The 22,758-nt window shown below is 36.9% G+C and overlaps 1 protein-coding gene and 1 long non-coding RNA gene across 3 annotated transcripts; one reads left to right on the plus strand and one right to left on the minus strand.

Moving 5' to 3' along the window:
- Positions 1 to 3,193: 3,193 nt before the first annotated feature.
- Positions 3,194 to 18,113, plus strand: LOC131769243 (uncharacterized). Its single transcript, XM_059084988.2, has 4 exons — positions 3,194 to 3,313; positions 15,487 to 15,619; positions 15,952 to 16,215; positions 16,816 to 18,113. The coding sequence occupies exons 1-4, from the start codon at positions 3,277 to 3,279 to the stop codon at positions 17,186 to 17,188; spliced, it is 807 nt and encodes a 268-aa protein (XP_058940971.1). The 5' UTR covers positions 3,194 to 3,276; the 3' UTR covers positions 17,189 to 18,113.
- On the minus strand, positions 7,805 to 10,896 carry LOC136277075 (uncharacterized). 2 transcript variants are annotated; one of them, XR_010715775.1, is made up of 4 exons: positions 10,637 to 10,896; positions 9,324 to 9,401; positions 9,054 to 9,097; positions 7,805 to 7,935 (listed from the first exon to the last, which is right to left on the minus strand). It is a non-coding gene; the product is annotated as an uncharacterized lncRNA (long non-coding RNA). The 2 variants fall into 2 exon arrangements; XR_010715774.1 differs by lacking the exon at positions 10,637 to 10,896 and having other exon boundaries at positions 9,324 to 10,090.
- Positions 18,114 to 22,758: the final 4,645 nt, after the last annotated feature.

Below are 22,758 nucleotides of genomic sequence, written 5' to 3' on the forward strand. Positions count from 1 at the left end.
TTGTTTCGTTTCATCGCAGATCTTCCCGAATTTTTTTAAAGCGGGTGCTTCAAAATACTTTAGCTTACTAAAGGCCGTTTGCACTTGGATTTCTGCCAAAGGCACTTGCATGCCAAAATTTTGCTGAAAATTGTAAAATTAATAAAACGTCACGTCATTGCAAACTTTCCCGGCAACTTTTCCCAGTTCAGGATCTAAACATCTACAGAGTTTAGCCGCTCGATTTGTAGTCGCATGGGCTGGAGGGCAATTTAGAAATAATTTGTCCGAAAAAAATTACAAAAATTGCGAAAATTCTTGTGAAATTAAGAAATTACTGATTTATCACATAAAGAGCAAACTTTTTGAGGGAATTGCATTCGCACACGATGTCTGCGCGATGTGGCTCTTTCAATGCTTCCAAAAATGTCAAAACAAACGTAACTGACCAAGTGATTCAATGAACAATTTATTTTAAAAATTCAGTTAAAAACTCTGCATGGCTTCAATCGTAGTTAAACTGTAATCCATAAATCGTTGCCGCAAACAGCAAACAAGCTCAATCAAAATCAGCATTATGTAATCATGCCCTCATCAAATTACCAAAAGTGCCCTCGTCTTGTACGATACGTTAATTTTTCTCAATTTGATTGACATTTATATGGAATTTCGTTTATTTATACATAACTAAATAAACCTGCATGTAGCACGTCCCATATATGGCATTGTTCCACGTGCTTACAACTGGACGTTGGGTGTGTTTCCTTCGAATAAGCCGAGAGTTGTGAGTAGGAGTCAATCGAAGCGAAGTAGCAAAATTGTTGAATCAAGGGAATAAATCGTGAGTTGATAAGGAAGCGTGGTACAGCTCTTTTACGTTTTCGACAAAAGTAAAAATTGCCTTCTGTATCAGCCAATCAGCATTCAGTAATTTTGCCCCGCATGTGATAACTTAGAAAACGCTTCAAGCGTATAGCCCTTATAAACCTATCGTCTACTTAAGGTTTATACCAAAGCTTTTTCCGTTTATGAAGCATGTAAGCTAGATCCAAAATTTTGTTGTTTTCGCTGACAAATTCCACGCAGCTATAAACCCTTTAAGTCCCACAAATGACCAAGAGAGAATTTCTCCTTACAGTGTCAACGCAGTGACAAGCAGACAAGTGATTAGAATAAATAAAGATAGCGATTAGGGAATTTTTAGTTGATCCAATACCAAATTCTCCAAACTAACATCATAAGAATCAAATGGCAGACGATAAGGAGAATTACTGATGAGATCTTAAAGGTTGTTAAGGCCTTTCATCGGAAATTTTGTGGAAATTTCTTATTTCATTATTATAATTTTTTTTTTTTAATTTTTATTTTTTTTTTGGAAATTTTTTATTTTTCAAGTGTGGTAAAAACTAGATCAGTTATTCACTTCCGTGACGTAAAAGAGGTTGGTATTTACCGAACGGTGCATTCTCTTCATCTTTACTTCGGTCAAAATATTGTTTGCTATTTCAACTTGCAGCTATTCCAACAAGTCTTCCGGAATTTAATTGCGAACGAATCTTTCACTTCATCATATTTTGCTCATAGTAGTGCATACTGTATGCAGTTATACACATGCATACCTCCCAAACGGTTTCCTTGACACTTGACCAAAAGAGGATGAATTCTACTTTAGACACATATACCGGAGAAGGTTTCTTGTTAAGCTTGAATGACAATAGCGCGAAGGAGTGTAAGTTCTCAAGAGACACGCAAAGGTTAAAACGTTATGGTTCGGTAAAGTCACAAACCTTTTATTTTACACTGAGAAAACTCATATTGCATCTTTTATGGTCAGAAAAATAAATGGAGTAGTGACAGTGTACTTTTTTTTTCTGTTGAAAAACTAACACTATTTGATCCCTTTAATTCTCCCATTAATTATTGCATTAAAGAAAAAAACATGTCATGCAACGCTGGGTATTTACGCGAGTAGTGCCGTATTTTGACGAGCCCGCAGGGTGAGTAAGAATACAAACAATGACTAAAAATACTCAGCTATACTACACTCCAAAACGTCGCATAAAATATTCATTACCTTATTCCTTCTTTTTCTGCTAAGTCTTTCTCTGCTCATGGAGCAGAGATAGGAAAATACGGACCGCACTAAGAAGTCGTTACCATTGCCCTCTGAGAAAAAAATAAACATGAGTGCGCGATCGGTCTAAACACATCACGTGAGCGAATATTCCCAAACTAAAACTGGGGATTATCCGAGAACATCACCCAAATTTTATCCCCCAATTTTCAAATCTGACGTTCATTACGATACGTCCTCGTTTAAAATTTAATTCAAGATGAGAGGGCTCTTTATGGTTGTTACAGAAGAAGGGAAATATTTGTCTGTTCATATAATCGTTCCGAAGAACACTCACAAGAAAACATCACATGCAACGAATATTAAGCTGTTGGTAAATTCTTTAATTTAGGCTCATTTTCCCAAACCAAAGTATCAGTCACGCTCAATAGAATACAATTTCAACTTAAAACGTTTTCAGAACGTCGTCCCTAGGTTCCTGACAGCTTTTTTTTCTAAAATGTGCTTTTTTTTCTAAAATGAAACAATGAAGGGTTAGAAAATAAACTAATATATTAAATATTTAAATAATAAATAATTGGGTGGACAGAATGGTTGCGGGGGTGACTGGAGGTCATCACTAGAGCCAGTTTGGATAATTGTAAAATTGGTCAAGGAAATTTTACAATTGTCGAGGAATGTCATAAACCGATAGTTGACTAAGGACAAAAAGCTTTCAAATAGAACTAGTAACCAAATATGATTCAAACGATACTTTACAGGAAAGTTTGGCAGGGGCGTCCAAATCTGCGAAGAGGGGTCCATATCTGCTAACGGATTTTGACAAGGGAGTCTAAACGCTACCGGATTTGGCTGGCCAACAGCTTCTAAACCGCACAATGTCACGCTCTGTTCTTTGCACGTAACTCAAGGATCCGATTATTAACAACTAAAAAACTCGACTCAACCAGACATGCAAACAGAGTGGCACTCTTAATAGATCGCAGTCTGTGTGGAGATCGATTCCACAACATACAAAATAAAGATGACTTTCTTCAGCATTTGAAGATGTCTAGCTTCCAGCCTCTAAATCGCACTAATGTCACGCTCTAGTCTTTGCACGTGACACAAGGATCCGATTACTAACGACTAAAGAAAAAAAATTGACACAATCAGACGCGTAAACAGAGTGGCCCTCTTCACAGATCGCAGTCTGAGCGGAGATCGATTCGACAACATACAAAATGAGGATCACTTTCTTCAGAATTTCATTTTCCTTTGGTAAGTTAATTCACCTTTTCAGTCGATTTTCAGATTATTAATGATGTTTTGTGGTTTGGGTGCAAAGCATTTACAGATGGGCATATAATTTAAACAGAGGCTACGAGTGCGCAAGCAAATAGACCGGACCTTACAGACAATTTTTTCTGTGTGATATGTGTTTCACTGATACTGTTGGCTTCTTTTCAGTATTTCCGGTGTTCAGTTATTTGCGATGGCTTCGCTTCTAATTTTTCTATCACGCCTTAACTCTTCTTTAGCAGATTTATGTACATTGTTCGTCGCCCTGGAGCAATGAGGTTGTGTGTTTCCCTAACTCGCTCGGTTGCCTTATTCGTTCACAGAGTTGGCAGAGGGACTTTAGTTGATCCACTGGCATTTTAAAATTTCACTTTCTTGTTAAAATATTCCTTCAGAACTTTTGTTACAAGCACTCGCGAGATCGCTAATTTGAGTAATTTTCGATCAGCTATTTCTAGGAAACGAGTCTTAATTAAAATAGAATGTCTGAACAATCATTCAGGCGTTTTAACTTCACTCCCCCTTATTTTAATTCAGTCTGAAATGTATTATCTACGAAGAAAACTGTTTATATGGCATTGTCTCGGATCTTTAAATTGTTGGTCAAATTAACTGAAATAAAGGTACCTTTGGAAGGCATAGAGTGTTTTATTCCAAGAATCCTAATTCGTCATGTCTTTCCACGAAACATGCGATAGCTCGTCGCATGATGACTGCACAAGTAATTCAGAGAAACATTTAAAGCAGTTTTCCTTTGATAGCCTCCCTGGAAATGAGCAGTATTTGTATCATTTTTCTCGTTCTAGAACGTCGAGATTGCATGTGCGCGCTCAGTTGCGTATTTCGATCACCAACTTGGCTTGGTGACTTTCGTTGATCCACCAGCATTTTAAAATTTCACTCTCTTGTGGATATGTGTATTCAGTTTTTTTTTAAGACACTCAAGAGATTGCCAATTAGAATAATATCTATCCTCTCCCATCGGCTAGCGATTTCTAAGAAACGAGTAAATCGCATGTCTGGAAAATCCTGTCTCACTTTCTACTTCACTCCAGTTTATTTACATCGGCATGCAACTTATTATGAAGAAAATAGAGTGTTTTGATGACACTTTCTCGGATCTATAAACTGTACGTAAAATTAACTGAAGTAAAGGTACCTCCAAGAATCCTAGAGCGTCATCTCTTTCCGCGAAGTGCACGATAGCTCTTTGCATTATGACTGCAAAACAATTCAAAGAAACATAAAGAGTAGATTCCTTAAATAGCTTCCCAGGAAATAAGATTTTATGAAAATAGTGGCTTCATAATATTTCAAGGAAGAATTTTTGTTCAAAAAAGGCTTGCTTCCAGAGCCCATCAAGAGACTGCAGCGAGGGCAGACGAGCTATGTTTAAATTGTTATTGTGCCCACGAAACCTGATGTCACTTGACTAACAAGATATAGTCACACAATTCGCTTTCCGTGGGTTGTTGAGTTAGTATGAGTTCGTTTGGAAAGGAAAACAAGTGTTTTTTCTGGATAAAGAATTTATTGAGGCCTATCGAAGGACTATAAAAAGTAAAATGAAATCAGTGTTTAGGGGAGAGTCTTGAGTGTTTACATTTCGCAGAAAAAAGGAAAAAAAAACGTCGAACCCCAAGGGAACAACAAAGTCACAAAATGTAAACACGATATTTAAAACAATAACATGGAATGCTAATTTAGGGTCATAAAAAACAGTCGTGATACGGCGTTAGACTGATAATCCAACGAGTCGACGATATTATTCATCAGAAAGACAATGATCGCTATCGCCTGGGAGTCTGGCAGGAAAAGAGTAAATTTTTTCAATTATGTGAAATAATCCATAAGTGCAACGGGTTTTTAAGGTCATATTTTAAATGACCCATCGTTTGAAATTCAGTTTTTATTGTTTAGTTTCATAATCCACAGGAAATTCAACGACAGTTTGATCAATGGCTTCTTGAGGCCACCTGATAAATATGAATGTACCGATTAATATATAGATTTAGCCTAAAAGCGGAGCTCTTATTAGTTTATTTTCCAGCCCTACATTACACTGAATAAAAACTGTAATAAACCTATCTACTGGCAAGTCTTTGTATTACATTCCAACCCAACCATTTCCTCAACATATAAACACTATTACAATTTAATTAGCCAGGGAAATGGAAAACTTGTGGCACATACACCATGTTTGAAATGCCATGACCATAGAGGAGGAGGATGTATGTGGGAATAGGCCCTCTTGTCTGTATCATTAATTTGCTAATCACTCCTGTTGGCAATGTTTTGACGAGGTTGGGCTATCAAGGCAAAGGAACTGAGGATTTTAGATGTACAATGGCAAGATGTACAATGACAGGTTCAAGAAATTTTCACAACTAACTTTCAAGGTTAGCCTACCTGGAACAATCATCTTGAACTGATGATGCCCAACAGAACTATCTGTAGTAAGAGGGCAGGCTTTCCTTTCTTCATTTAAAGAAATAATGATGTTATCATCTTTCCACAAGCTCAGTGGAAAGTGAGAGTGAATGAGACTGATAGTGTCTTTGTTACTTAAATAAAAAATTAAATATCCAGAGCCAGGATAAAAAGTCAGACACGGTCTGCAAAACTCTCTTACATTAATTTTTTTTAACCAATTAAGCTAATGCCTTACATTCTTGCTTTGTGATTATGTGGATGCCAATTACTGGTAGTTTAACTTTTATGCATCAATATACAAAAAAATATTCTCTTCATCTATGTGCCCTGAACATTACAGGGGAGGAGGCAGGTTAAACGAAACACATGAATTAAAATAAGAGGGCCCCATTAATTTCAGTCCTAATTAAAGGAAGATGCTTGTTTTTCCAGATTCCCACCCTTTTATACTCACATATCTTGTGACCAATTCCTTATTTCAATGTTCAGTTTGGGTAGGATCATCGGTAAGAAACACCATGCATTAATGAAAGCTTAAGGTACACTACTAGAAGTGTATTTAATGCAATCTGAATAATAATATTACATGTTACAGTATGGTAACTTACACAGAAAAATTATATAATCACACAATTCCAAACAAAGGAAGTCAGGTTATTGACTTGCCTGCTTCAACTTTTGAGGGCTTATGGTACAGAGAATAGACATAGTAAACAGCTACAATTGATACAAAGTTGAAAGTTTGAAAGCTAAAAGATATACATGACAATCATCAGACCCTATGCATCCTAGCAAAAGAAGGGTCATTTACCACCATACCTTCTCCCAAATGTTGATGCTTACAGGAAATCATTTATTTTTGTCTTTAGGTGGTACTGTATTTACAATAGTTCTGCCATCAGAAATGCATTTTCTAAAGTTATCTCATAGCACATGACTGGACAGGTCAAGTAGAAGGTTCCTGCATGGGACTAACATTTCAATTTCCTCAGCAAACTGTAATCATCAGAATTGCAAGGCATGGTGTATTTACCAAGTGCTCAAGTTTCCAAATTAGTTACCTAATTCTTACAGTGGAGTTCAGTCATTTTTAGGTTATGAAATCATCAAATGTTACTCACATATTCAAATAATTACCTGAATCAAAAGTTATAATTTATTTTTAATAACCTGCTACCTTTAACTGTGATCCAGGAATAGTAAATGGTATTGAATTAGACATAAAAAGTGTTCTTGAAACATTCCACATTAAATGAAATTTTGTTATGAATGTTAATTGTGATTGCAACAAAAACATCTGTGAAGCCATAACAATTACCTTTCCAGGTAAACAAACCATAATGAAGCATGATATGAATAAACTTAATCTCACCCAGTCTGAATGTAGAATCCAAAATCTAATTAACTTACTGGTGAATAGGAAAAAGCTCAATGTGTTTTTCCTGTCTGTGTCATTCTAAATATCATAAATCAATCAATCAGTGTGATTTTTTTAATGATGTGTGCTTTTTCTTATGAACGGCTTTTTTAAGTACCTATTTTTTACCAGCGGACATCTGAGAAGAATGAAGTGTACACTGGCAATTTGACACATTGCAGGCAAACCCTACAACTGATTAACCCTTTGACTCCCATGAGTGACCAAGGCAGAATTTCTCCCAACAGTATCAATACAATATCAATCAGATATTCTGTGATGTTTTTCTATCACATGGTCAAGTTTACAGTTTCCCTCATTTCACTGTCTTCTGTTCACTTGTTTGTTTGCTTTCCTAACAATCTTAGCTATTGTTGCCAACAAAGACAAGGAGCATATACATGAAAATGTGTACAGTTAATAACACTTTAATCCCTGAGAGTGACTAGCATCTAATTTCTCCATTCGATATCACCCCTGAGTCACACATTAAGGTCATGAGAATAAAGGAAATGATAATCAACTGAAGAATCTCTTGATTGTTAAACAAATTCTCCTTGCCAGTGCATAAGGAAATATATAGAGAACAGTTTGGAGAACATGCACTCTGATATTGGGGTGTAAAGGGTTAAAGACATCATGTAATCAGTTATATATATGTAGAGTACTGCTTGAATATATGATTGCATTAAGTACAAATGCCAAGTAAACATCATTCTGTGGTCTTCTACTCTTCCACCCTGAAGGTTGCCTTGTGTAACAAAAAAAAAAAACCTTTTTAAAGACACTCTACAATGGTTGGTACACACAACTGACATGTATGAGTGATGCATGTCAAGCATTTAGGTGTGATTGTCAATTTGTCTTTTATTACTTGCAAACAGCTTACCTCTATCAGCTTTAAAAACTTCTGTATCCCCACTTTCAAAGGAAAGCATTTCCCACAAAAATTTAAGCATTAAAGACATAAGTGTTTCATATCATCAGATTCTCATCACATTTTTTTGTTACTGGTACATTTGAAAGCATAAGAATATTTTAATCATTACAATATGTTGAAATCCCCCATTTTAACCCTTTAACTCCCATAAGTGACCAAGAAAGAATATCTCCTTACAATATCAAAACAATATCAAGCAGACAAGTTATGGGAATAAAGAAAAATATCAGTTAGGGGATTATAAGATGATCCAATAATAAATCCTCCAAACTAACATCACAAGAACTGTATAGGAGATAGTAAGGAGAATTACTAATGAGATCTTGGGAGTTAAAGGTTAAGTCCCACTGTTAACCTAGACAGAATTTCTCCTTACACTTTTAGTATGATATAAAACAGACAAGCAACAAGAATTAAGACAAATATCAATTTGGGGATAATTGGTTTATCCAATTCCAAATTCTCAAATTTGACATCACATAAATTGTATGGCAGACAGTAAGGAAGATTACTCATGAACTTTTGGGAGTTAAAGGGTTAAGACACACATGGTAATTATTTGTAACAGAAAGACAGCAAATAAATATAACAGTATACTCCAATAAAGTGTTCTTATGTAGAGTGAAGTTTCAAACTCATTGAAATTAAGTTGACTTCATAATTCATATTTTAGTTAGAGAAATGTGCAATATCTCTTTACAAGGATGAAAAGGGAATGCCATTTATGAATTTTAAAATAGTAAATGCCAAAAACCAAATAGATGGAATTTAAAAAACTACTAAAATATAGCATATCTATTCACTGAGGTTTTAATCATTAGCTGTCACACAGAGATATAAAATAGGGTTTGTGAAAAAAACCAGCCGGGTAATAAGATTAAAGATTCAGGAGAAGTATATGATTTTAACTTGTTTACTGATGTTCTCACCTGAATTCCATCTGGAATGAGAACTCTGAAGGCTTCTGTTTTATCTTGAATTCAAACAAAAAATTCAATTATTTGCAGGCAGGTTAAGGAGGAAATTAAAGGATTGATACATGTTACATAAAAAGAAACCCCTTACAATAAAATAAAGCAGAAGCATCTTGCCTACATGTCTATTCTTCTGAATACAGCTATAAAAGGTATATTTTAAGTAATTATCTACATATGTTAACCGAGTGCAATATATGGTCATAAAAGCAATTTTATTCTAACCTTCCTACTTGAAGGGTGTTCTGTGTATCAAATATATCAAGTTCAGTACCTCCAGAGTCACAAGCCGAGCTTTTGGGCCTACAAAATAATAAAATTATCATCGAGTTATGTCAGGCCAATTTATCGAGAGTCAATTAAGTACAGTTTCCCACAATCGTATGAAAGTTTAAAACGTGCTTCACTTGTGCTATATATACGGATTTGTCGTTCTTAATTACTAATGGAAATCCGAGGGTGTGACTCAGTTACTTTAAGAGAGAATATCCAAGCAGGTTACAGAAATGGTTCGCGAATTGTAATACGAATCTATCATTCATAATCGCTTGTAAAATTCCGAGACTAAACCTCGATGAATTTAACAGAAAATATCCAGGAAGGTTACAGAAACAGACTCTCAAAAACTGCTCTTGAATTCGATAACTGGAAACAACAATTATTTACGCGAACCATGTGCTTAGTACCAGCGCGCTTGTGAGGTCAAATTGCCAGAACCCCGTTTAATTGCACGATCACAGCTCGGGCGCTTCTTGCAAAATGTGATGACTACCAATTCTAGAGATTAATTCTTCAGTTTCCAGCATAAGGGAAAAATATCGTATCGCAAGCAAGTTCATCATAACGCCTCGAGATGTTCAGCGAAGAGAAAGTGACTCCATGTTTTGTGACACAAACCATTTCCTGAAGTTCAAACGAATCGAGTAGAAAGCATGAAAACATAGCTCTGAAAAGTACGACAACCAAACAATTAAATTCACTCATCCCGCTGTTGAAACCTCCATTTGACCCGTGAGTTTGTTTGCACAACACATTTTCGGTCCGTAATTTGATTCTCAGATGTATGACGGGTTCTCACATGACAATATCGTCAAAATCAAATTACCGCGTTAGACTTAATGTAAACATGGACATCGCTGACTCAATCCCATTTTATTTTAATTTTGGGAAAGGCCATTACTTCGTTCTTAGGGTAAAACAACACATCTTCGGCAAAGCACAAATTTTTCAAATGAATAGAGTAAATCCTGCGATAATTTGAAGAGAAAAAAATGTCCCATAACACCACGACTGTATTAAACTTTCAAACGAAAGGACAAGAAATAACTTGAAGAATACAACCACTATGCAATATTATTCGAGCAATGAACCGGCGTAAGGGTTTTTTAGGCGATGAATGCCAGAGCCAATGTTTAACCGAAACGTGATCAGTTGAATTCAAAACTAAAGCTAGTATCAAACGACGATTGGTAAAAAAAAAGTTTGAATTTTTTTCTGGGTCTTAGCGTAAGAGAAAACCCAGATAGGACACGACTTACTTCCTCTTCTTTCGCGGATCCTTTGTAGTTCGCTTCTTTTTGTTGATGACCTCTTTTCAGTCTGTTTTCAGAAGCGACTTTGTATTTCCTTCTCGCGTTGCTCTTCGCCAGAAACTCGCCTTTTTACTTATGCCCTTTATTGCTCTCTTTCGCGTTCCTCTCGCCGTATTCTGCCTATTTTGGCGTCCTTTGTAATTTTTTCTAGACTCGCTTTACGCCGTTTACTTGTTGCTTCTTTGGTCGCTGTCTCTTTATATCCAGCCTATTATCAATTAAAACCCTCTCTCCACGAACTTGAATTATAACAATTTCCTCCGGTTGACAAAGCTTAAACTCTGCCGGTATTGTTGTCTTACGAGTTGTTTAGAAATTGCAAAATACTGAGAGTTACTGTTCAACTACATCCTGACCAGTTTGATTTCCCGCTCAAGACGCGGGTGGCAAATTTCATCTACTAGCTCACGTGAAGCCCTCGTGCAATGCCTAACCGTGTGCCCGCGGTACGCTACACTGCAGCTCGATGCTCGAGTATTCGCACTTTATCGTCATCTGACGGTGTCTCTTGCCGCACACTAATGGGGTATCCAAGTTACGCACGCAATCGCGCCTGCTGTTACGGGAAAATTTACCGATTTTCCCGTGTGTGTTATTCGGAACATATTTATTCGTAAACTTTCACATTTAACCATTTCAAGTCCTTTCATTTTAATAAATCAAAAAATGCATAAAAAAAAACCACAGTGGCTTTCGAATAGATTTTTGTTGTTACTCACTTTCATCATATTCACCTGCTTGTCGGCACTTTTGTTATTTATTACATCGTTTTTTTTTAGGTAAATATAAGTGTTAATGGTCTTTATGGAAACATTGGTTTTCATGGTAGATAGCAGCTGAGTTTAAACGCGTAAATCTAATTTCTTTTCATGCAATGGTTTCCAAACCAATCTTGTATAAATAAGCAGAAACTTTTAATTGCTTTTTCGTTTTTTTTATTTCCTGAGCTGCGCTACTGCAATTAAGATAGGTATTGTTTTCTATACCAGAGCTGTAAATTCGCACCTAGGTTTCCTACTTTAATGGCCTAAAGTTTATTGCATCCGTCTTTTTAATTTTGAGATTCTTTCCGTCGTAGAAACAGATGGAATATTTAAGTAGTTTTTGTTTAGTTTCAAAGAGACTTTTTTTCCGCTCCTTTGTGTCCCTATTCAAATATTGCGATTTGTGTAACAATAACACTTCGCACCAGTTACTTCTTAAGCAAGTACCTTGTACAGCTTTGATGATTACAAACTAGAGTATGCTAGAGGTCATGTCGCTTGTTGGCCTGACCTAGAATAAAAGTACTGTGGAACCAAAGATTGTCTTATCCTTGACGTCCGTATAAGCTCGCTCGAAGTAGATCTCCGTGTACCAGGAAATCGTGATGAGTTTCCGTTCTCGCTGCCAAGTCGTCTCTACAGAGTTAGTTCCCCCAGTTGTTATTGTGCCGTCCGCGAAGATTCAGTTCCCCAGTTTGGGGCGGAAAAACTTTATCGTCACACTGCGCATTACGTTCTCCCCGCCCTTCCATTACGTTATGGCTAAGATAGTGCCCGTGGTACAGTTGGCCGCGCATGCTAAAAGTAGCACCTTGTACGGTCGTACGGTCGTACGGTCGTACAACCAAATGTTTTCGGCTTGATGGCTTACTACTATTTCGAATAGTTATGGGGCTACGCTGGAGCTCCGCTATTAATCTGATACCTTCCCTACTGTGCTACAATTTGTTGTGAACTCTGAGTTTAGCTTATTGTTATCCTGGTTTAATCAGAATCATTGTTAACAATAACCTTGTTAACAATGACAAGACTCAGGTACCACCCTTGAGGCCATGGTCACATAAATACAACATTGTTCTTAACGGTATTGGAGTAGGGACCTAAGAATCCATGAAAATTCTTGGGGTTACACCGAATAAAGTTTTATCTTTTTAGGGATCATATATTGGGGCAACTCAAGAAGGGATACGCCAAATCTTCAGCGCTAAGACGCATTTATCGTTTTGTTCTAGCTGAGGTTACAATAGGTCTCTACAATTCTTTTGTTTTGCCGCACTTAGAACACTGCGGTTCCCTTTTACTGGGTGTGGGCAAAGTGTAAGCAAGTCGTCTTGAGGAAGCTAACTTTTACTTTTTTTTTATTTAGGTTACGATAAGACTATCTGATATCATGAATTACCTGGGATTGTAAACATGAAAACTCTAACACGTAGGAGGATTTGCAATTCGCCTTTGTTACTTTGAAAATCTTTATTCTGCAACGGACCTGGGTACTCGAGTGACTTTTTTATTTTTTAGTTTAGCTTTAAACTTGAGAGATAGTGGTCTTAATCTTGGCATGACAAGGAGTTTAAGCTTTTTAGAACTGATTCCTCTAACACTCGTTTGTGGTTAGGTTGACCCTTCTTTATTTACTTTTCTTCTCAAGTTGTTACAATGGGAACTAGCTTCAATATATAGCTTCAATACACTGCGGATGACATTTCTAAGCCGTCAATCTTCTTGTGTCGTCATCGTACCATCTCAACTAGCGAATCACGCTTGACTACGTATTATAGTTCCCACATACTGAGAAAGCAATTTAAGGTTGTCTACGCAGTTTTCATATCTTTACGGTTGAGATCGGCCAGAACAGAAACGAGATCGACAATATAAAAAATTACAAATAACCTTGGTGTAGAGTATTATTTATACCTGAAAGTGTATCTTAGGAGAAAATCCCCTTTAAAGATTGTTACATAACAACATGTTGGTCACAAGAGTTAAAGAAGAAAGGCGCTCACAAGTACCGCACCCAAATTACTTTTGGTTGCGAAACATGAGGGGTATCACCTGTTTACCCTTAAATTACCTCTGGGAACACGAAGGTGTCGAACGCGACCTATTACCAGGGAGATTTACTCTTCCTGGACTAACAAATTAACTTATTTAAGAATATGGCTTATCACGAGTTCCATATCAACCTCACGATCACAACGAAGAAAACGTGATTAAACCCACTAGGAGAACGTGGCCAAACTCACAAGGAGAACGTGATTAAACTCAACCTTTAAGATAAGACCACCAAGAAGGAGTACGAAGTAATCAACCTGCCCTTTTTATAATTTACATTAAATGACTTAGAATAAAATAATATTTCCATTCCTTTTCTTTCCAACACCAATACAGGAAACCCTTACTATTATGTAGATTAACTATGATTGTAATTTTATCGTTGAACAATCTTAACTGGATTAACAACTATTTCACTTACCAAGCCGCAAAAATCTGGAACTCAGTTGAACTCGATGTAAGAAAAGGAAAACTACCCAACCCTGCGACGTCGATTAAGAATAAATAATTTTAATTCCTTTTTTTTTTTTTTTTCAATCTCGTATACTAGAATCAGCTTGAATTCATTCCATTCTTACAGTAATTTTTAATCGCCTCAATCCTCATAAATTGACATTTGCAATTGTGTATGTTAGCCTTTTCTTGATAAACCTGGTTGTTGTACACATATAATATATTTTTAATTCTCTATTGATTCTCTATTCTCTCGTTTAGGGTCATTTTAGGTTAGCACGTACGTATTTTGAACGAGCGTTCCAGCTCACTAGACGCTATGAAAATCTGTTCTCTAGAGCAAATTTGATGTCAAACTCACGGTGTTTTTCATAGCTTAGTCAAGTATAAAGGTGAAAATGATTCAAAAAGGCCAAATTTCCCCACTCGTGTTTAGTTATTTTTAGTACTAAAGGCAATGACTGTAGTTTGATGACTTTCGTAAGACGTGGTTCAGTTAAAAATAGCAGGGGAGGCACTTGAAAAGAACCGTTTAATTCGATTCTGTCTCTTTTCTATTCTTCGCTTTCGCTGTCTGTTAGTCTGTTTCGAACTCGTAGTGTATGAAGTCTTCATCACCGTTTTCTTCTCTAATGCCACTTTTTTCCCTCACTGTCTCGTCTTCGGGTCTAATCGAGAGCATTTTAAATGTCACAGGACTTGGAGGACTGCACTGTCGACTCTGCTGGAATTTTCTTCCATGTTTCAAACCGTTCCTTGCTGCAAAACGGGAAGAGAAGCCGCAAGGAATCAAAGCAACATCGACCTTTCGTCGCGCTAGCAAATCTTACACGGGTTCGGTCAGGTGGCCGCGGAAGGATTCCCACACTGAAAGCGCTTCTCCTCTACTGAAAACCTCATATTCTTGAAAATCCGCTCTTAGCGCCTAAGAAAGAAAATGAAATGTACATCAGAGTTGTTGCCAAAGCTGATATATACGAAAGTTCTATAAAAAGTACGGCTATTTTTAAGAACCCGGAACTCTGATACGATTGAAAATATCGTCACGCTGTAAAGCACATGTACAGTAACGTGAGAGCAACTTTTAACTCTTTGCCATCTCCTCTCAAAGTACGTGACGTACCCTTGGCTTAAATGAGCAGATGAGAGTTCAAGACTTGTTCGAAAGTCAGATAAATTTCGATATCTTGAGATTTAACGATTTCTCCCTTAAATACGTGACGCGTTGGCATACGTGACGCGTGATTTTTTTAGGATACTTGTATGAAACGACATAGAGAAACTCTCGAGAAAAATTTGACAAATTGGCCCGAAGCCTGTTCAATATGGAAATGTTGCACGGAGATTGGAAGCTAGGAAACCGCTGAAAGCCGTTGCAAGAGGATCCATTTTGAACCCTGGTCAATTCTAGCAGCAGGGGGTAGGGAGAATTCGAGAAAGTTATAGAAACCCTTATTTATTTATTTATTTATTTATTTATTTATTTATTTATTTATTTATTTATTTTTTGCATTTAATTTTATACAGTTTTTCTCGTTGGAAGCAACGCCGTCCTTCCTGATGTGGGCTCCTGTACTTTCATGGAGTACTTCTGCAGTACTCGTAAATGCAATGGTGCTTTTTATAAAGCATTTCAGAAAGACCCAAAGGCAGATTGTGCGTAAGTGATTTAAACGGTGGCGGTTCTTAAAGATGTTAGTATGCTGGATATCAAAACAGCTGTTGCAACACATCTGTTGTCGTTGCATTTTTTTCCAGGTCTAATTCATTTCTGTAGTTTGTTATTTCCCTCATTCCTCTTTACCCTCAGCCATCCTGATTTCTTTGGTTGGTTATTGTCCTTTTTAATTTTTCTTGTTTTTCAAATGGCTGGTTTTTTCTCTTCCTTTCATTGTTTACTTTTTTGGAATTGAAGACCGTTTTCCGCGTCGAAATACGTCAAAACATCGCAGCTCGACTTTGACCTTGATGGTTTCTGTTTTGTCCCTACAGCGCGGTGTTCAGCAAAATGAAAGATTGTGTGATCAATGTGATGAAGTTTTGTAGGAGAGACCAACTGACCGAAAGCCAAATCAAAGACATCATTGACGCCATCGTGAAGAAAGAAGAAGTTTGTGACAAAGGTCGTTTGGGACTCCCCATTATGCCAGCAAGTATTAATCCTTGCTCGGCATCATTTAAAAATGATGTAACCATTTGCGTTGGATGCCTTCGACGAACAGTTATCAAGGACAAATCAGATCCAGCTCTTTGCTCGTAAGTCAAATGAACATGCCTTTTATATCTTCGATTGGAAGTGGAGTGAAATGAGCGGAAGGGGGGAGGGGGGGGAGTATAAGTTAATGCTTGCTAGCTTTTGTGGCTTCGCTATCCCTACCTGAAACAGGGGCGATTGATGTTGAACCCAAATTCACACTAACTAGGCAAAAGACAGAATACCTATCAAACCGGGTAAGATACACAGCGTTTTTACACAAATTGAATGTCGCATCACAACTTTGTCTTCAATTAATGTGATCCCGTTCTTTCCCTCTTCTTGATTCCTATCATTGGATTTTTATAAGTATTGCTGCTAATCCAATTAAAGTTCCAATCTGTAATCTGTCATGGTAAACCCCCCCCTCGAATTTCGTCATAATTGTCTGACAGCTCGCCTGTATTCTTTTGTATTCCTGATCGGGTGGGAGAAGTGTGGGAATTTAGTGTATTCCTCAATGACAACCCACATTGACCGACCGAGGGCCGAACACTTCCCTCTCCTTATAGAAGCCAGCGCGCTTAACAAAGTGCCACCTCTTCACTCTTTAGAGGGCTTTCACTTTTTCAAGTAATCTTTGTAAATTATTTATTTATCAGAGAATATGCTGAAACAAAGAAGTGTTTAAGGGACCTGATCGATTCTGACTGCAACCACCCAGCCGAAAGCAAGAAAGAGTTCTTGGACCTGTATTATAGTGTCTACAATCCTTTCTGCGCGGACAATCGGGACCCTGGGGCGACTAAAAATGATTCTTGTTATGGCGTGCTGGATGTTAGTGCAGCCGCGGGAACCGCCGGAACCCCTTTAGCTTTAGGTGTCTACAATCCTTTGTGCGCAGACAATCGGAACCCCGAGGCGACCAAAAATGGTCAGTGCTATGGCGTTAGTGCAGCCGTTGGAACCAAGCTCAGTGTATTCCTAACGCTAATGTTTGCTTTTTTTCCGTTTTTGTTCCTCTTTAAAGCTTAGACGGTTTAAACATCTCGTTTATCTTGATTTACAGAACTCGGAATTTCTAGTCTTATGGGTTTAACTTAGAAAAGAACAAAACAAAACACACACACACAAAAACAACAAGAACAATGAACATGTAACATGATCAAAGAAGTGAAGTTCACGTTAAAAGTTGCGTTTCAGTAAAATGTTTGCTTTAATTTTTTGTTCTTTCATTTTTTTCAAATAATAAATGTTCATTGATCGAAGGGCTTCTTGCGAAACAACTATCAGATTGTGTTTTGTGATTGCTATATGGAGTCAAATTTGGCAACTTTTGTTGAAGTCTTGTTTAATTTGATTTAAGATTTTTTCTTTGAGAATTATACTTTTGTGTACAAGTACACTTTTTTTCGTTCGATTGTTGCGTGCTGTATCAGAAGAAAATCCGATCTCAATTTTTTCTAATGGCTTACATGTCCGTTTTGCTTTCCTTTCATTTGCTAGTCTCCCAAGTCTATTAAGATAATGCACATGGTCTTCCATGAGAGCTTTAACAGGCGGCACAATAAATATAGTAACCGGTTTGTTCTAGAGGAGAGAGGCAATGGATAACTGGCGCTTTTAGAATAAGCATGCATATATTCGTGCCAAATATCAAAGTGATTGAAACCCTTCTTCCGCGACTTGTTTAGAGCAATACCAAACCCGACTAACATTATTGAATCAGTAATCTCAAATCCCTCCGTTGTCTTGATTCCAAGTAATATTTCTTCTTTTATTTTCGGTCAGTGATTTCGAGGAAATAAGTAGAGAATATTGCTTGTCTGTAAAATAACTTCTCACGTTTTACGTCACTCACCTTTATTTAATCCAGCATGCAATTTATTAGCTACAAAAAAGAGTGTTTTAATGGCACTGTCTTGTATCTATAAACTGTGTGAAAAGAAACTGAAGTAAAGTTGCCTCTGGAAAGCATAGAGTATTTTTTTCCAAGAATCCCAAAGCGTTATCTCTTTTCACGCGAAGTGCAAGATAGCTCTTTGACTGCAAAAACAATTTAAAGAAACATGAAGAGCAGTTTTCCTTTAATAGCTTCCCAGAAAATAAGTTTCTACTAAAGTAGTGGGTTCATAGTATTTCAAGGAGGAATATTTGTTCAACAAAGGGTTATCGCACTTGCAATGCTCATTTCGAAAGGGCATAAATCATACCAGAACAACGAGCCAACTGTGGCTTCTCTGCAAAAATCTTACTCTAAGGTGACAATAACACGAGGGGAAACTCTGAGACAATGAGAAAAACCGAGCGGAGGAAAATCGAGACAGTACCCTCAATGAATCCTGTCACGCAGACTAAATTATCACACGCAGAAAACACATTTCAACACTTGAATTTCGTCATCTAATATTGATGCGTGTAGACAAATACTACACGTTTAACGCCTCAAAATAAATGCACGTTTAATTAATTTCTCGGAAAGACGAATATTTCCATGTGAAGATGTGTAGATGTGATTCGACTTGAAGTTGATAATTTGAAATATAAATATCTAAGTTCAAATATAACAACGAAAAGAATGACAAAGTTACATCAAATAGAATAACAAGGTCCATCAGTAAAACTCAAAAGCAACACGGCGCCAGCAAACACTCAAGAAACGACTTACTTAGTTGAAATCTAGTAGCAATGAAAATTATCAATGAGAATTATTCAAAGGAAATAACGAGCATACTGCAGCTGGCGAGAAATAAATCGCTATCGGACTTGCTTAATTCTTACATAACCTCACGCAAAAACGCGAACTTAATTGAATGGAAACAGAACATCACAGTGATTCAATTGTAAGAAATACAGTAGAAAAACATTTCGCAGTTATTTGACAATAAACACAATTGCAAATTATAAGTTGCCACAGTACGGATTGAGGTTTAGATGTGATAAATTGAAGCCTTCAGCTGACGATATTCAGAGTTATATATACTTAGATAGAAAATAAAGCACAGTGTCGGCTTTTGATAGGTGTATTATCACAAGGTGCAGTGCATTTTGTGCCTCATTGACATCGAGGCCAATGACACTCATACTGTTGAGTCATGTAAGAGTTAAGATTCATTTGAGCCAGGGAACTCAGTCACGTCTGACAAAGGATTTGAATTTGAAGATTTTCGGTTGTCAAAGAAAGATGCTTAAACATCCCCCATTCATGAGATACAAGGATCAGTTGGATCCAACTGGTCCAGATGAGAAGGATGAAACTAGGTAATTTCCTTTCCTGCCCATCCATGTATACAGGGCGAGGGAAAAATAAAATATATTCAGTATTTAAAGACAAGTTTTTCCTTCTATTTTGGCTGAAAATGTTTAAAAAAAAAACAAAAAACGGATGGTACTCTTCATTTCAATTAAGGCCTCCTTGTTCTTTAGTATTTTTAATATAAGAAAAGAGTTCAAAAGCAAACAAGACACAGTAGGCTGTGTTGTCACCTCTAAATATCATGCAGAATATTTTTAGTCATATTGATAAGTTTCTAACTCCTTGCTCTACACAGATCAGTGAATATTTAACAATTATTCACCGAAGTCGAGGTAAATATCCAGGTCTCTCTTTGACATTGAGATGAATAATTATTGAGTATATACCCCACAGAAACCAACAATTTGTTTATTTCTGTCGATAGACCAAAAATAGGTGGGAAATTAAACTCTTGACGTATAATTTTTGTTTCTTCGGCTGCATGGGGGTGAATGTGGAGCTCGACAGAGCCGGAATTCTACATGACTGTGGCCTGAATATTGTTTATAGGTCTAGATATCGGCATGACAAGAATTGGACAAAAAAAATTGTGTGGACTGAAAAAAAAAACAACAAAAAGAACCTTTAAATCAATGTTTATGCGAGAGCTTAGAGTGTTTACATTCCGCAGGCGTCTAGGGCTAAATGACCGGGAGCCGGTCAAGATTTTAATGCAACTAAGTGACGGACAGTCGGAAATCTTTTCTTAAAAAATTCAACTAATTGAGGAGGTCTCAATAATCCCAATCATTATACGTCTATGACTAGAGGAACTTCTCGGCGTTCCCGAGGAGATTCATAAATCGCTTTTCTAACGCTCAGTTCACGCTGGTCTCCAGGCCGAAGGCGAAGGCTGAAGCAGTTAAATCAGACTCGTGGTTTGATAATTCATTACATCATTTGAAAACCGAATTCAATAATTTTTTTTATCATGCATTTGCTAAACAATCTGCAAAAGAAAACACTTCTCTCTGACTTTGCAAACGTTTGAGAACAATACACAAACGAGGGGCTTGGAAACTAGGCAGACTATGAACTCGACCTGATAACCCAATATTTGCGGCACGAATTGAGTTATCATGTCGACTTTACACGCTATTGTAGATTGACTGTATGTTCTCAACCAATCAGAGTTATCGTTAATTTGATATTATAATCTTCTAATCTTGAATATCTTATAGAAACTCTGAATGGTAGGTAGCGATTTACTGGCTAAAAACCAAAAACCGTAGGATATATATATATTATTTGCATGTGTAATTAGAAAATTTATTATTGTGAAGTATTGATCCAAGAAACGTCCCATTAGTGATGCCAGCGTCTGGATTATAATAACGATACAATCGATGTTCTGTGCTGCGACTCACTCGAACTAAATGTGCTTAAACCAAGTAATTTATAGCGAAATAATTTACAGCAATATGATTTATAGCAAAATGATTTATAGCGAGATAATAATGTCGATCTAGAAATTAGTGGTTCCCCCTGCTAGCACTTGGATAGCCTCCTGGTCCGGTTTATCATCAGTGCCCTCGTCCGAGCTTGACTCTTTAGTGCTTTTTGTTTTTGTTTAAACCGTAAAACACCTCTCCAGCCAGCTCTTTTGAAATTAGTTTTTCGAGAAGCAAGCATGCCCTCTGTTGTAAACGCTTCTCCTTTAATATTTTCGCCTTTTTCTCCTCATTTTTTTTTTCTGCGCGATTTCGGATCCTTCTCAATGCGAGAGGAAAACTTCCTTTTCAGGTTTATTAGAGCTGTTGTCAGCTTATTTGAGGCCTCGCGAAATCTTTGGCGAATATGATTTTGTAATATTTGTCGATGACAATTTCACAATAAACCCTCGGTTACGCAAGGAGAAAAGTTTATCGGTATATTTCATAGCCAATTTCATAGTTATTCAGACAAAAACCTTCATTTCTTTCGAATTAGCATTGCCAAAATCCATTTCTGATTAAACTGCGTCGAAAAATTATTGAACTCTGGCCAAAATCGTTTCCAAAACAACCCTTCGCCACAAATTTTCTTCCATCAACCTGCAACATTTACCACTTGGCGGTCCCAGAAACCTTTGCGCAGAACACAAGGATCCGATTGCTAGTAACTCAAACATTTGACTCATCCCGAAGCGGATATAGGGTGGAACTCTTAACTGATCAAAGTCTGAGAGCAGATCAACTCCTGAAGGAACAGGATCAAGATGATTTTCTTCAGCATTATATTTGCCTCTGGCAAGTCAATTCACCTTTGTAATCAATTCTCAGATTATTATCGTTGATTTGTGTTTCTGGTGCAAAACATTTGCAGATGGGCATATAATTTAAACAGAAGCTATAAATGTGCAAACAAATAAACGGAACCTTACAGACGCGTTTATCTGTGTGACATTTGTCTCATTAATGCTGTTGGCTAATTTTCAGTCCGTCTGATGATTTCGATATTTCCGATGGCTTCGTTTCTTATTTTTCATCGAGTCTTAACTCTTCTTCAGCAGAGTATGTACAAGGTTTGTCGCCTTGCGTGTTTTCCTAACTCGCTTGATTGTCTATTTCATTAAAAAAGTTGGCAGTTACCTTCGTTGATCCCCTGGCATTTTAAAATTTAATTTGTTAAAATATTCTTTCAGAACTTTTGTTAAAGCACTCGCGAGATAACAAATTGGAGTAATTTTTGGTTAGTTATTTCTAGGAAACGAGCCTTAAAATGGCATGTCTGAACAATCATTCACAAGTTTTTATTAGATTAAGCCGTTTATTTAAATTCAGCATGCAATTTATCATCTACAAAAAGAATCTTTTGATGCCACAGTCTTAGATCGTTACATTTCGGGTGAAATCACCTGAAGTAAAGGTACCGTTGAAAAGTATAAATATTTTTTCCTAGAATAGCAAAGCGTCACGTCTTTCTGCGAGGTTCGCAATAGGTCTTTGCATGATGATTGCAAAAACAATTCAGAGAAACATGAAGTACAGTTCTCTTAGAATAGCTTCCCAGATTTTTATCAAACAAGTCCGCCTCAAAATCGTATGTTTGGACAGTCGTTTTACACGTTTTTACTTCGCTTCCGTTTATTCTAATCCAGTATGAAGCTTATTATCTACAAACACATTATTTTACTGGCTTTCACTCTCTTGGATCTATAATTAGAAGGTTAAATCAACTGAAATTGAAGTAGCTTTGAAAAGCATAGAATATCTTTTCCCAAGAATTCAAAAGCGAAGTGCGCGATAGCTTTATGCATGACGACTGCAAAAATAATTCAATGAAAAGGAACATAAAGTACAGTTTTCCTTTAATAGCCTCCCAGGAAAAG

Source organism: Pocillopora verrucosa, chromosome 11 (assembly GCF_036669915.1).
Source record: "Pocillopora verrucosa isolate sample1 chromosome 11, ASM3666991v2, whole genome shotgun sequence".
Lineage (NCBI taxonomy): Eukaryota > Metazoa > Cnidaria > Anthozoa > Scleractinia > Pocilloporidae > Pocillopora > Pocillopora verrucosa.